The sequence below is a fragment of the Chionomys nivalis genome, chromosome 9 (assembly GCF_950005125.1).
Source record: "Chionomys nivalis chromosome 9, mChiNiv1.1, whole genome shotgun sequence".
NCBI classification, from domain to species: Eukaryota; Metazoa; Chordata; class Mammalia; order Rodentia; family Cricetidae; genus Chionomys; species Chionomys nivalis.
The window spans coordinates 47,167,795-47,180,630 of record NC_080094.1 but is presented as its reverse complement, the minus strand read 5'-3'; the positions used below and the strand labels follow the sequence as shown (position 1 = coordinate 47,180,630).

Below are 12,836 nucleotides of genomic sequence, written 5' to 3'. Positions count from 1 at the left end.
TTATACAACAAAATTATTAGATATTTCTTTGAAAATAGAATTTGTACACAAAAGAATATGATCTAAGTTCTAACCAGTCCATTTCTTTTGGTTCTGCTGTTTGAGCTCCCAGGGTCCAGTGGGGAGCCGGGCCATGGCCGCCATCAGGCTGAGTTCTTTCTCATTTCCCCCAGGAAGTCATAGGTCTGCTCTGAAAGGTCAAATGGTTTGTGGACCCCGTCTGGTGACAGCAGAGCCTTCAGGGAGCCCTCGTTCTCTCTGCTCTGCTTGAGGAAGTCAGCGATGGCTTTCCATCGCGCAGCCTCCGTCTCCTCTTCGGCCCACTTGAACGGGGGCAGCAGTGTCGAATGCAGAAGAGGGAGCACGCAGTCATGGTAGACCAGGAGGAACTCGGCTTTCAGGAGCTCTTGGTCTCTCTGGGAAAACATCACCACAGAGGAGCTATGAGGAGACTGGGGTCATTGCTCTCAAAGTACAGAACCCTGTGAGCTGTCGGCTAAAAGTCACCCAGAAGTAGGACAGAGGACCTCGCAGGGAATGGGCTCTGAGCGGTGGGAGCGAGAGTCTGACTGCGAAGTAGAGCTTAGCGGATCTCCCTAAGAACTCTGCAGTGGCTCTGTGAGACCAGCGTGTGTCTCCTATGCACCACTGAGGGCATCACATGTTCCATCAAGGAGACAAAGTGTTGCAGTCGACTCTAGTCTGATAGACACATAGGCACACACACACATGCACACAAAATGCAAGTTGTATGTACAGACTTAGCTGGATTATAGTCTGCCGGAATAACTATCTCAATATCAGAAAGAAGTGGGGCTGAGCACGGTGGTGCATTCCTTTAATCCCAACACTAGGGAGGCTGAGGCAGGTGGATCTCCTTGAGTTCTAGGTCAAACAGGTCTACTTAACAAGATCCAGGCCAGCGAGGGGCCTGAATAAGAAGACCTTAACTCAAAAAAACAAAACAAAGAGAAGAGGCAAGCATTCTGTGGGATCTGGAGAAAAGAGGCCCAAGCAGGGGAGACTACTGGGGAGGAATGAGGGCTCCTCAGTCCCGAGGGCATCATACCCTCCCCAGACAGAGCCAACAGGCGGGGTGGGGGTCTCAGAGCACACTGCCTGAGAGCAGGAAGTTCCGCACACCCTCCGCACATGCAGCCGCTGCTCACACGGAGGGTCGGGCACACCGTGCATGGGGCGGCACTCACCCACTGCTGTTCTAGAAAGGTTCAGAACTGCAGACTGGGTAAGTGCAGTGCTACCTGTCATGTGGAGGCTCAGGTACCAACACAATGGCTGCAGTTCCCACTCCTGACCAAGATGTAGCTTTTTATTACTGTTCTTCTGTTTTCCTCTTATATTTCTTATAAACAATTAACACTTTCAGGTGTATCCAGCCTTCTGACATTGGGACACAATGCATCGTCTGCAAAGTTAACTCTTGAAAACCATGAAAAAAATTCAACAGAAAATCTCAGTGTTCTGGGCTGGAGAGATGGCTCAGAGGTTAAAAGAACTGACTGCTGTTCCGGAGGTCCTGAGTTCAATTCCCAGCAACCACATGGTGACACACACCCATCTATAATGAGATCTGTTGCCCAGAACACTATATACATAATAAATAAATTTAAAAATAATCTCAGTGTTTTAAGTGCGTTTACAGTTTTGTGTGGGGCCACACCCATAGCTGTTCAGGGCACATGTGGAACATGGGCTGGGGCACATGGGTCGGATGTAACCACTGCCTCCTTTTGTAAATGCATGCTCGTAGGAACACAGAGCTTTCACGCGCTGTCTATGGCTGCTTTTCCCCTGACAACAGTAGCCTTGCTGTGGGAGAGACACCAAACCCTGCAAAGCCTGTCTGAAGTCACTACCTGGTTTTAAACAGAAAACGCCTGTGGAATTTTCTGTTTAGTGGATTCTGGTAGTGATATCCCGCCTCACTGGTCAAGGCCAGGCTTGCCTGGCTAGACCAGGTTTCTGCAGGTGTGTAAATAAGGATATTTGCTAGCTAACTGCAAGGCTGGTTTAGAGGCTACTTCATTAAGCAAAACTCAGGTCTGAAATGACTGACTTGTTTAGGGCAAACATGCTGCTTTCTTAGACCATGTCTGTGCAGCCACAATGGCCTGCACGGTCTAGCGGAGTAAGGGTTACACCCAGGGCTGCCTCCCTAAAGCAGAGGCCTTGTTACAATGCGTGGAAAATCAGTCTCGAGGTCAGTGGGAAAATTGTTACCTTTTCTGATCGTTTTAGTGTGCTTTCTTTCTCGGCCCATGAACTCTAGAGAAGGAAACAGAAACGCCGTATTAGTCAGACCACTCACAAGTCCTGGCAGCACCTTCTGCAACTTCACCCTGTAGTTAAGGTCATGGGCAGGGTCAGAATTGCTGCACAGAATCTAATACACAAGAGGCAACACTATTGCCAGCAACTCAGAACCAGCCTGACAGGGGAGGCAGGCATCAGCAAAGGACACTTCAGAAGCCTGTGGTTACTATAAGGCAAAACAAACTTACCAAAAGAATGGGTAAAGCAAATGCCTGCCAACCACACACAAGGCCTAGAAGTCATGAGCTTCCAAGGTGAAACAGCAACAAAAATAGGAAGCCCTGCCAAGTACCCCATGCCAGGGACTCTGCCTGACACACTGGTGATGGGGTGGGAGGTGAGAGGAGGTCGATTTGCAAGTAAACATCTCCAGCCTGTCCACAGGCTTCACAGAGCTTCTTTAAACAGAGAACCCAGACATCAACGGAACCCACATAGGGATGAACTAAAGACCTTGGCAAAGCAAGTCCCTGGCAGTCTGGAAGGCTGACAAAATGTGCCCAGCCTCCAGGCTGACTGTCCAGGGCTGATTTGTGTATATTTATAGGTAATTACCTATCAGTACTGAACTCTACAGGGAACCTGAAAGCATCAGCCCCTCCTGGGTAGGACAGGTGCCTATGGTCACATGGTGCTGAGAAAGAGAAAGGGTGTGCTGATGAGATGACCATGAAGTTTGGGTATGGGCAGGGCTATTTCTGCCTCCTGGGACTGTGACAGACCAGGTGTCATTGTTATTAGGACACGAATCACAAACTAAACTCAGCTAAGTAAAGCCAAGAGACTCACATACCTCAAATGTAAATCTTAAAAGACACTATGACTTAAAGTGAAAACCACTTAGTAACATAGACTCACTGTCTGGAAACCCGCCAACTGTTTGTCAGTCAGGTGCAAAGACTTGGTTAGCTTTTAGTTCACAGAAAGCAGTGCAGGATTTCACACAGAGGGACTCGGTGGGCATAGAAAGCATGCGTGGGGGTCACTACCACCTCGCCAAGACCCAATCCTTTTCTTCGGAATCAAACAGAAGCCTATCTTTCCCAGTTCCCTTCCAGTTAAGAGGATCACATGACTGGTTTTGACCAATGAAATGTTAGCAGAAGTGATCAGGCACTTGAGGCAAAGGTGTGTAAATCCCAAGGTCAATCTTTGCCCTTTCCTACAGGGGCAGATAGCAAAAGAGAAAGCCTCTCATTCCAGATGGTTCTAGAAGAGAAGTAGCCTTTTACCAGCCTTTACCCCTAGGTAACTATGGGATGGAGGCATGCTGGACGGCTACCATTAGTGAGAAACAACTAAAGATACCCTACCCCAGGCTGCTTCTCAGCGCTCCACTGGGAAGCCTGCCTGCTTTCTTGACCTCTACTTGCAAAGTACACCTGGCCCTCTCCCTCTCCCAAGTCCGTCCTGTATCGGTTAAGATCCTCAGCTTGCTACGGGCCTGTTGTTTTGTCTCTAGACTCCAATATGAAAATAGCCTTGCTCTGCTGTGCAGGCTCCTCTGATATTAAATCCAGAAAATACGTCTTTAACCAGAAAAGCCCACTGCTGTGCCATGAGATGGGATTATAACTGAACCATGGCTTCCCTTTGGAAGTTCTCCCATGCTCTTCAAGAAAGCTGTGTCCAAGAACACTGGGCACAGCTTACCTCATGAATAAAACCCATTAAAATTGTCCTCGTGCTTTCTGGGTCTGTTCTATAAGATCGCCTCCGAGTCTCGTAACATCACTCTCAGCAAGACTCTCAGCTGACATGGCCACAATCCTCCTGGACATGAGGAAGCATCCTTCAGTGGACTGTCCTGGTCGCCCATCACCCCGCCTTCCTCACTCTCCACATGCAGACTCTGACCTTGGCCACCCATGGCCCCTCCACATATATCACACCAAATTGGATTCAATCTGCCTCAAAGTTTCTGCTGATCCTTCCATACCTGTGACACCATTCCTGTCACCAGGTCAAACTGAGGCCCCAGCCTTTCGTTAGGTCCTTCTCACCTAAGGATCTTTAATGAGGGAGAGTTCTGGACGTCATTTGCTGCTTTTGTTAAATCTTTGAGGCTTCCAAAACAAACTCGGCCTTGGCACCTACCGTATTGTCTGTGTATGAGCCTTGCATGGTCACAAGGCTGGCCCTAATGCTTCAGGTTGAGACATAAAACAGCAGCTTTGGGGATTCAAATTCAACAGAAAATCAGAGATTTTTCAACCTCTCCACTTTATTATTCAGGTGCCATTTCAGACAGCACAGTGTGCTGAGTTCAATTAAAGAATGTTATGCACACCCTGACTCTCCTGAAGCTCAGCTGACTGAACACCGACTGCTCTGGAGTTTCGCTCTCCCAGCATCCTCTAGGGCATCTTACATGCCACTGCACCAGGGAAGGTGGTACCTGGAAGTAATAGTCACCATGCTTAGGAAGACGAGGCTGAGTTCGCTAGACAATGAATGGGGACTGGGAATTACTAGGATACAGCAGGTTTCATCATGGTACATGGTACCCACCCTGAGAGCATCCATCACGTCGGGCTGCTCCAGGAGCATAGGGAAGGTAGCCAGCACTGGATGACTAATTAAATCTGAAACACACAACAGGAAGAAGTCAAACTTCATTCTGATTTGACTGTATTTGATTTCAGTATATTAAAATTATATGCCAGTTATTTGCTGACAGCACTTTTTACACACTTTGACCTCCAGGAGGATTTGGAGGCTCGGAGCCCTCCTCTTTAATCTCTCTGTGTCTCTACATCTGACCTTAGGGAGTTTTGAAATGAGGTGTCCAACGAGGGTGGCCACACTGTGTCTTCTGTAGAAGGGGATGGAGGGAGGTGGAAGAGCAGTTACAATTCCCTGGACAAAGACACTGGAATCCATTTGCAGGGCCATAGGCAGTGCTCTTGCCCTGACTCCTCCCACAGGCCCTTCCTCTTGAGGCCATCACAGAGGCAACACACGGATTCAAACAGCGGCTTTTGTTTCTGAAATATGGAGTGCAGTACAGTCCGCCATCCTGTGCCTTAGTAGAGAACCACAGCCAGAAGGACCTCCTCCTTTGGGAACAGCCAGGAAGCCTGCCTTTGAGCAGTGACGCTGGTGATGGCTCCCGGTTGTTAAATCCAAGGGTAAGCAATGCTTAGAGCTCAAGTGCACTCCCTGGAGTTACAAGTATTTCTTTCTTTCTTTTTTTTTTTTTTTTTTGGTTTTTCGAGACAGGGTTTCTCTTCTTTAGACCTTTCTGTGCAGCTTTTGACTCCGTTCTACATTACTGGGGCAAGACTCTGGTGTAGGTTGCTTTCTAACAGGGAACGTAACTGTCCACAGTGAGGCAGCACAGGGCAGCCATGCTCCTGCCTCTGCATCTATGCCTGCCCGCCCTCAACTTCAATCTTGCCAGCACAGACACATTTTCTTGCCTCGGATCTCCAAGCACATCAGTTACTCTAATCAGAAATGATTCTTAGGACCAATTAGTCTAAAAGGCTAAAGGGCGTAATTGTGCTATTTTATTTTGAAGCCTGGCTGCTCCATTAGGGTGACTACAACCATACTTTTCTCACTTACCATGCAACGGTACAACATCATATACCCAGAAGGCCACAGGTATCTGGGCACTTACTGATTTCTAGAGTTTTGGTGATACACAAAAGATTAAGATGTTTTACTTCAGGGATAAGTTCTTATAGCACGTTCACTCCTCTTGGAAAGTTTATTCATGTGTGACAGTTTGTTGATCTTTAAAATTATTTTTAATATTTTACTCGGAAAAAAGTTTTGAATTCACAAAGATTGGGGAGCTGACTGAAGTCTAAAGCACGTGCTGTACGAACATGAGGACTAGAGTTTGTATTCTCCAGAACCCATGCAAATGCCAGTTGGGCATCCAGTTTACCCATATTCCAGTAGAGAGTGGACCCACTAGCCAGTCAAGCCATGTGGGAGAGCTCTGCGCTCAGCTGAAAGGCCCTCCCTTAGTGAATAAGGTAAAGAATGATGGATGGGGATAGCCAGCACTAAGCTTAGACTTCCACATGCATGTGCATTTGTGTGTACATGCATCCTTGCACATACACTACACAAACAATGAAAGAGAAGTACCAAGAATAAAAATAGGGCATAGAAACTACAACACTATTTGATTTACTGACTTATGACTGATCCATGGATATACTTCACTATTTTAAGAACAGTTATTTGAGCCGGGTGGTGGTGGTGCATGCCTTTAATCCCAGCACTCTGCAGGCAGAGGCAGGCAAATCTCTGTGAATTCTGCCTAGTCTACAAGAGCTAGTTCCGGGACAGGCTTGATAGCTACAGAGAAACCCTGTCTTGAAAAACAAACAAATAAACAAACAAAAAGAACAGCTATTTGGTATGACTCTGGTTTCTTCCTGGTAAGATGACATGCATAGGTCACAGGTGAAAATAAATTCTGATTCCTAGACTGAAAAGGAATCTGTTTCTACATAGGCTCAGGATTTTAAAGGCCCAGAATGGAAAAGAAGTGGGAAAGAATTGAATACACGTGAGCTCACAAAGCCGCTTCTAAGTGATGTGTTGGCCCCGGTGCTATTTAAGGTCTTATTCCATGTGCCACATCTGTAGGCAGAGACACAGGCTGGCACAGAATGCATACCTTCAAGGGTTGCAGCACCAACTCACAGGAAACAGCCCAAACTTACCAGCACTCTGCAGGTTCGTCCTGTCTCTCAGGAGCACATCTCCAAGAATTTGTCGGTAAAATATCAGTAAGTGAGCAGAGCACATGCTCCCCACCAAGGTTTCGGGCAGCAGGCTGACAGGAGAAGAAAGGCACCCATTACACAGACCCTTTCAACCCAGCCTCCTGGGCTTTTTCTTCTGTGTATTACTAAAACGAATAGTTCCAAGTTTTACTTTATTATTGGAAAAAAAAAAAGATTTTACAGTTTAAAGGAAAACTTACCTCACACTTGGGCACATTAAACCAGAGATAACCAGCCCCCTCAAATAGACATTTTATGTCTCAGCACTGTGCTGTATGCTTGTGCTTCCATGCTCGCATACACACCCATGTTAAATGTCAAATACAAAGGAAAGTCATTAAAGTGTTGTTTGGAAAGGGACTAGAGAGTTGCAGGCTTGAACAAAAGCATGGTGCTGCCAAGTCTGATGTGGTGGAAGAAGGGGAAATGCCAGTTCAGACTGTTCACGGACTGGGTGGGTCAAAGGAGGCAGGACAGATCTGAACTGAATCCTCACTTTGCTATTTCCTAGTGGTCAGATGAGGGATTAATTAATCACTCTTGGTGTGCTTTTGTTTCTTTATTGTACAATGCCAAGAGTAATACTTGAATTTCAGGTTACTGAAAGGATTAAAATGAAGCAAGTGTAGCATTCAATATAGTGTCTAGTATGCAGCAAGGGCTCAAAAACATAAAAGACAACAACTTAATATTGAAGTTTAGATGGTATCAGTTTAAAATAGATTATTATAACTCCTGGAGGTAATATGTAAAAAAAATCTCCATGGTAAACGCACGCACACACGTGTACGTGTGCAAACAAATATACACAATCTATAGATTACACAAATGGAAATAGAAAGGCGAAAGTATCAGTGCCAGAAAATCAATTAAACAGAAAAAGAAAACAATATGAAAGAAAAAAGCTACAAGACACAGAAGATAAGCAACAAAAATGCCAAAATGATGGCACTCCGCATGGGCAACTATACTAAATGTAAGTGGATCAAAACTCCCCAGTCAAAATGTACAGATTGGAAGAAAGAATTTTAAAAGATAAGTCCAACTATATGTTATCTAAAAGAAGCTTGCTTTAGACTCAGAAAAACATAATTCAAAGGTTACAAAGGTAGCCTCAATTTTAAAAATTAATCCTTCATTTTAATTTCCAGTGAATTTTAGAAGGGACAGTGATCACACAGGTGATGCTCCGGCTTCTGGCTGGTTGAAAGAGGAGGTGAGTGTGGCCATTAGGCTGGTGTATGGGAGCAAAGGAGTCCACGGGTAACTAGTCAAGGAATGTACATGAGCACCCCAACCACTCCCTCCCCCTGCATTCCTAGGGCATCTGACCAGTCATATGCACTATCTGGCTCACTGGGCATGCAAAAATACTGATTTGGTATAAATTCAAGCTAGATTTCATGGATTGACTGCTGAGAACCACTTATGGTGCCCCAATGCCACCATGCCCTCTAAGTCCATGCTGTGACTCCTAAGGGTATTCTCCATCTGGCTGTGGCCTCTCTGGGCAGTGCTCCATGGAATGCCAAGTACAGGGCTCAGGCTGAAGACCTGCCACTAATTTTTGCCAGGGGAAGGGGTGGACTGTTCCTTCCTCCTATTGCACCCCTTTTTCCATCTGTCTGGAAGGCGTGGGTACTCCCTCAGCATGGGCACTCCTTTCCTTCCACCTCCTTTCTCTATGAGGCAATGGTGTCTCATTTTTTTCTTAGAAATTTTCTCATTTTTTCCAGACCTGAGATGATCAGAAAGGCTAAGCTGAAGGCCGAGCAGAAGAAGTGAAAGCACACTTCACTCGACCTCCACCTGGAGACCAGCACACGGGAACGGAGGCTGGAAATGTGACGAATGGGTCCAGCAGCAGCAGTCCTACTGCATTTTTAAACAAGAGTAGACTATAAGTAAAAGAGAGAAAGGATGGGAATGCATCAAACAGACGAAAGAAAATATCTTCAACATCTTTGTGGGAATTGATACGAACCACCGCTCTGGATCCATGTTTCCTGACACTCAGAACCCCCTCTCCTCAGGACCTCAGAAGTATGCCTTTGGTCAAACTGAATCAAGTTAAGCCCCTTTGGAAAAGGATGGTTTATGTCTTTAATATCAGCATTCACGAGGCAGAGACAGGTGGATCTTTGTGAGTTCAGGCCAGTGTGGTCTACAGAGTTAGTTCAGGGACAACCACAGATACATAGTAGACAGACCCTATCTCAGAAAAAAAAAAGAAAGGAAGGAAGGAAGGAAGGAAGGAAGGAAGGAAGGAAGGAAGGAAGAAAGAAAGAAAGAAAGAAAGAAAGAAAGAAAGAAAGAAAAAAAAATGAAAGAAAGAGAAAGAAAACAGTAACGGAGCTACTGTCAGGTAATAGGCTCACCACCAACTGAGTCTATGGGCCCTTCCTTGTTCAAAGAAACTGGTTCAAGAAGTGGGTCTTAGTCTGCCAGTGGGGTCCACACCTTTAATCCCAACATTTGGGAGGCAGAGGTAGGAGAATCTCCAATTTCAAGGCCAGCGATCTAGGAAGTGAGGGAGTAAGTTCCAGGACAGTCAGAGCTACACAAAGAAACCCAGTTTCAAAAAAAAAAAAACAAAACAAAAACCCAAAAGAGGTGGGTCTGCACTTTTTATTTTCATGTCTTATGATAGGCAAATGATACCGAGGGCATACGCAAAAACGCTGGATGGGTGAAGGGCCACAAGCAAGCTGCGGCTGGGTCTTGGGTGAAAACAGGCACCAGTGAAAATTGAAACTGGGCTTCTTGTCAGTGTTCATGCACAGTTGTATGCTTCTTGACTTATATAATGGGAAGAGCTCCATTGAGCATCTCTCAGCATGGAGCAGAAGAGAACTGTGCTTAACCACAGGTGAAGCTGGTTAGCAGGGGAAGGAGGGGCTAGAAGTGGAAAACAGCTTTGAAAGAGAGAAGAATAATGTGGGTGGAGTCATCACCCTGCTTCTGGAAAGCATGGAGAGTGGCTTGTCAGGCAAGAGAGGCTTCTGAACAGGACAGCCCAGCCCATCTTCTCTTCCCTGGCGTGGAAGTGCAGAGAACCATGCAAAGCTCACTGCTGGTGCCCAGCCTCTCGCCTTGAACCCACACATAGGTCTTAGAGCCCACAATCCTCTGGCCCCACAAAGTCCAAGGCCTGGTTTCCATGAGAGCCGGCCAGTGACTGGATCACACCAGCAAGGTGCTCACAGCAGAACGGCAATTTCAAGACCCAGCTCAAGTCTGTGGGCCTAAAAGAAAGGTACACCCAGTAGATAGGCAGGAGAGGCTGGGGACAGCGGGAGTGGAGAGTGAAGACCTTGAGAAGCTCAAGAGGAAACGAGCAGGAAAATCTCCACTTGAAAACTGAGTCACACATCCATTTCTGTGCCTACTGTGAGCTGCATTTAACATGCTTCAGTTGGTCTCCGACGTTTGGGGTGTGGGGGGCAGGGACTAAAGATTTTTGTCCATTACTGTACAACCAAAGGTAGTGCTTGGAGCTTCACACAGAGAACTGCCTTCCTGACCTCGGCCCCACAGAGGTCTTGATCCAGAGACAGGAAAGAGTATCTGAGAAGCAGAATTTGAGCCAAGAAAGCAGCGTTAAGAGCGGTCACTGATGAGCCCTGGGGTCTGGCCACAGGTGAGTGATGGGAGCAGCGAGAAGGGGAGTGAAGACAGACAGGATTTGGCTTTTCTCTCACAAAGGCTGCTACTGTGAGGAGTTTGTCTTCCTCACCTTGAAAAGGGAACAATTTTTCAAATAAGACTGGCCAAAGGGGGGAGGATGGATTAGAGGCTCTATGAGTATCTAAGGAGAAAAATCCAAGAGTAAATATCCCCATGAACACATTATTAATGGTTGCTGACAGACTGAACTGTAAAGGATACCCTGTACGTCAGCACGAGGCCAGAACCAGGGCTGTCTGGGCTGACAGCACAACCTGGACTGAACCAACCATGTTCGAGGGGCAGGCCAAGCCGTCTTCCACTTCCCTACTTCACTAAGAATGTTAAATTCTAGCATTCACTTATTGTGTGTGTGGGTATGTCCGCCACAGCACACAGGCAGGGGGAAGGAAGGCAACCTTTAGGAGTTGGTTTTCTCCTTCCTCATGTGGACCCTGGGGATCAAACTCAGCCAGCCGGTCAGGCTTAGTGGCAGGCACTTTGATGTGTAAAACTATCTTGCTGACACCTACTTCCTGTTGACTGGGGAGCAGCAAGCAGGTCCTGGCAGGGTGGCCTTCTGCAGTAGGCTCTACCCTCTGTGCAGTCTTCCCTTCCCACAGTCCCTATCCTTCAACCCTTCAAAGTCTATTTAAATTCCCCGATCCTATGAGCTAACTAACACACACCTAGGTATTTTTACCTATAAGAAATGTAGACTTATGCAAATATTATATGCCAATATTTGGAGTTTTATTCCTAACTGATCAGATCTAGAAACATCAGTTAATGCATGGATAAGTCAAGAGTAACCTATCCATAAAGGGCAACGCCATTTAGAATGAAAAGGACCAAGTTACCAAGACACCCACAGCATGGCTGAGCCTCCAGTGCGTTTTGCTGAGTGAAAGAAACCAGATTCCGAGTCTATACAGTACCATTCACGAGGGTTTGGAAAATACAGAAGTGCTAAGAAGACATATGAGTGGCTGCTTGAGGCTAGGGCTGGGAGCCCACTGACATGAGAGAACTCTTGTTTTAGAGAGAATGGGATGCTCTCCATCGTGCCTGCAGGAACTATTACGTCATCATGTACATCTGTCAAGACTTGAGAACTGCTTGATAAAAAGGTAATTTTACTACACATGAATTGTCTTCCTAACCCTGACATGGAAAAGAAGACCTCTTAGGACAGGACTACACTGGTAAGACCTGTCTATTCAAGAGTGTCTAAATTATCTAACATGATATCTGTCGTTTAAAAACCCAGGTGTATATAACTATGTATCACGTGTGCAGGTGCCCACGGAGGTCAGAAGAAGGCATTGGATTCCCTGGATGTGGAGTTATGGACGGTTGTAAGCTGCCTGATATGGGTGTTGGGAAACAAACCCAGGTCCTCTGGAAGAGCAGTCAATGCCGTTAACCAATGGGCCATCTCTCCTGGCCTGACATCTACCTGAAGAGGAAGTGAATCTAAGCTTTATTACTGTTCTGTTGCCTGTTGGATTTTGGCAGAGTACTCAAAGAGGCAAAGAGGAACTATCAATAGTCAAGGAGAAGCCCCCACTCCAGTTATCCCCCAAGGGAGGCAGGTCAGTCACTCACCTGAGCATGGCTCTTGACCTCCGGTTCAGAGAGCGCAGTTTCACCAGCAGCTGAGGCTGCCTCCGCATGCTTATCATCTGACGGAACACACTGCCCTGGGCTACGAAGGCATCAGGTACATGGAGACAGAGTTTAAGTGCTTGGGACAGAGTTCATTCAAACAAATATTCAGTGAGAACCCATAGCCAGTGATGCTGAATTGCATGAAAGGCAGTGGTCACCCGCCCAGCTTCCGGAGCATGTGTAGACATGAACACCTATGTGTCTGCAGAGGACACCTCACAGGGCACTGTGACAGGTACTCTGCGACATGAGCTGACAAAACATGCCTGGCTCCAGGTATTCCCAGCCGACCCACAGACTCCAAGGCCCCCTTGTTCTAAAAGGTTGGACCCCACACTATGGGGCAGTGGTGAGGGTCTACAGCACCAAGCCAGACCAAGATGGTGGAGGCATGCCAAGGCACTACAGGTCTGT

General features: G+C 46.7%; 1 protein-coding gene across 2 annotated transcripts in view; it reads right to left on the bottom strand.

The window, feature by feature from the left end:
• Nphp1 (nephrocystin 1) overlaps positions 1-12,836 on the bottom strand; it is a 55,553-nt gene continuing 42,717 nt past the window's right edge. The window contains exons 16-20 of one of the 2 annotated variants that reach the window (XM_057781669.1): positions 12,360-12,459; positions 7,023-7,135; positions 4,846-4,919; positions 2,242-2,286; positions 1-416 (exon numbers count right to left, since the gene is read on the bottom strand). In XM_057781669.1, the coding sequence (XP_057637652.1) occupies positions 144-416; positions 2,242-2,286; positions 4,846-4,919; positions 7,023-7,135; positions 12,360-12,459 (605 nt within the window). In that variant the 3' untranslated portion in view covers positions 1-143. The remainder of the gene's footprint in view (positions 417-2,241; positions 2,287-4,845; positions 4,920-7,022; positions 7,136-12,359; positions 12,460-12,836) is intronic. The other variant, XM_057781668.1, reaches the window with a different exon arrangement.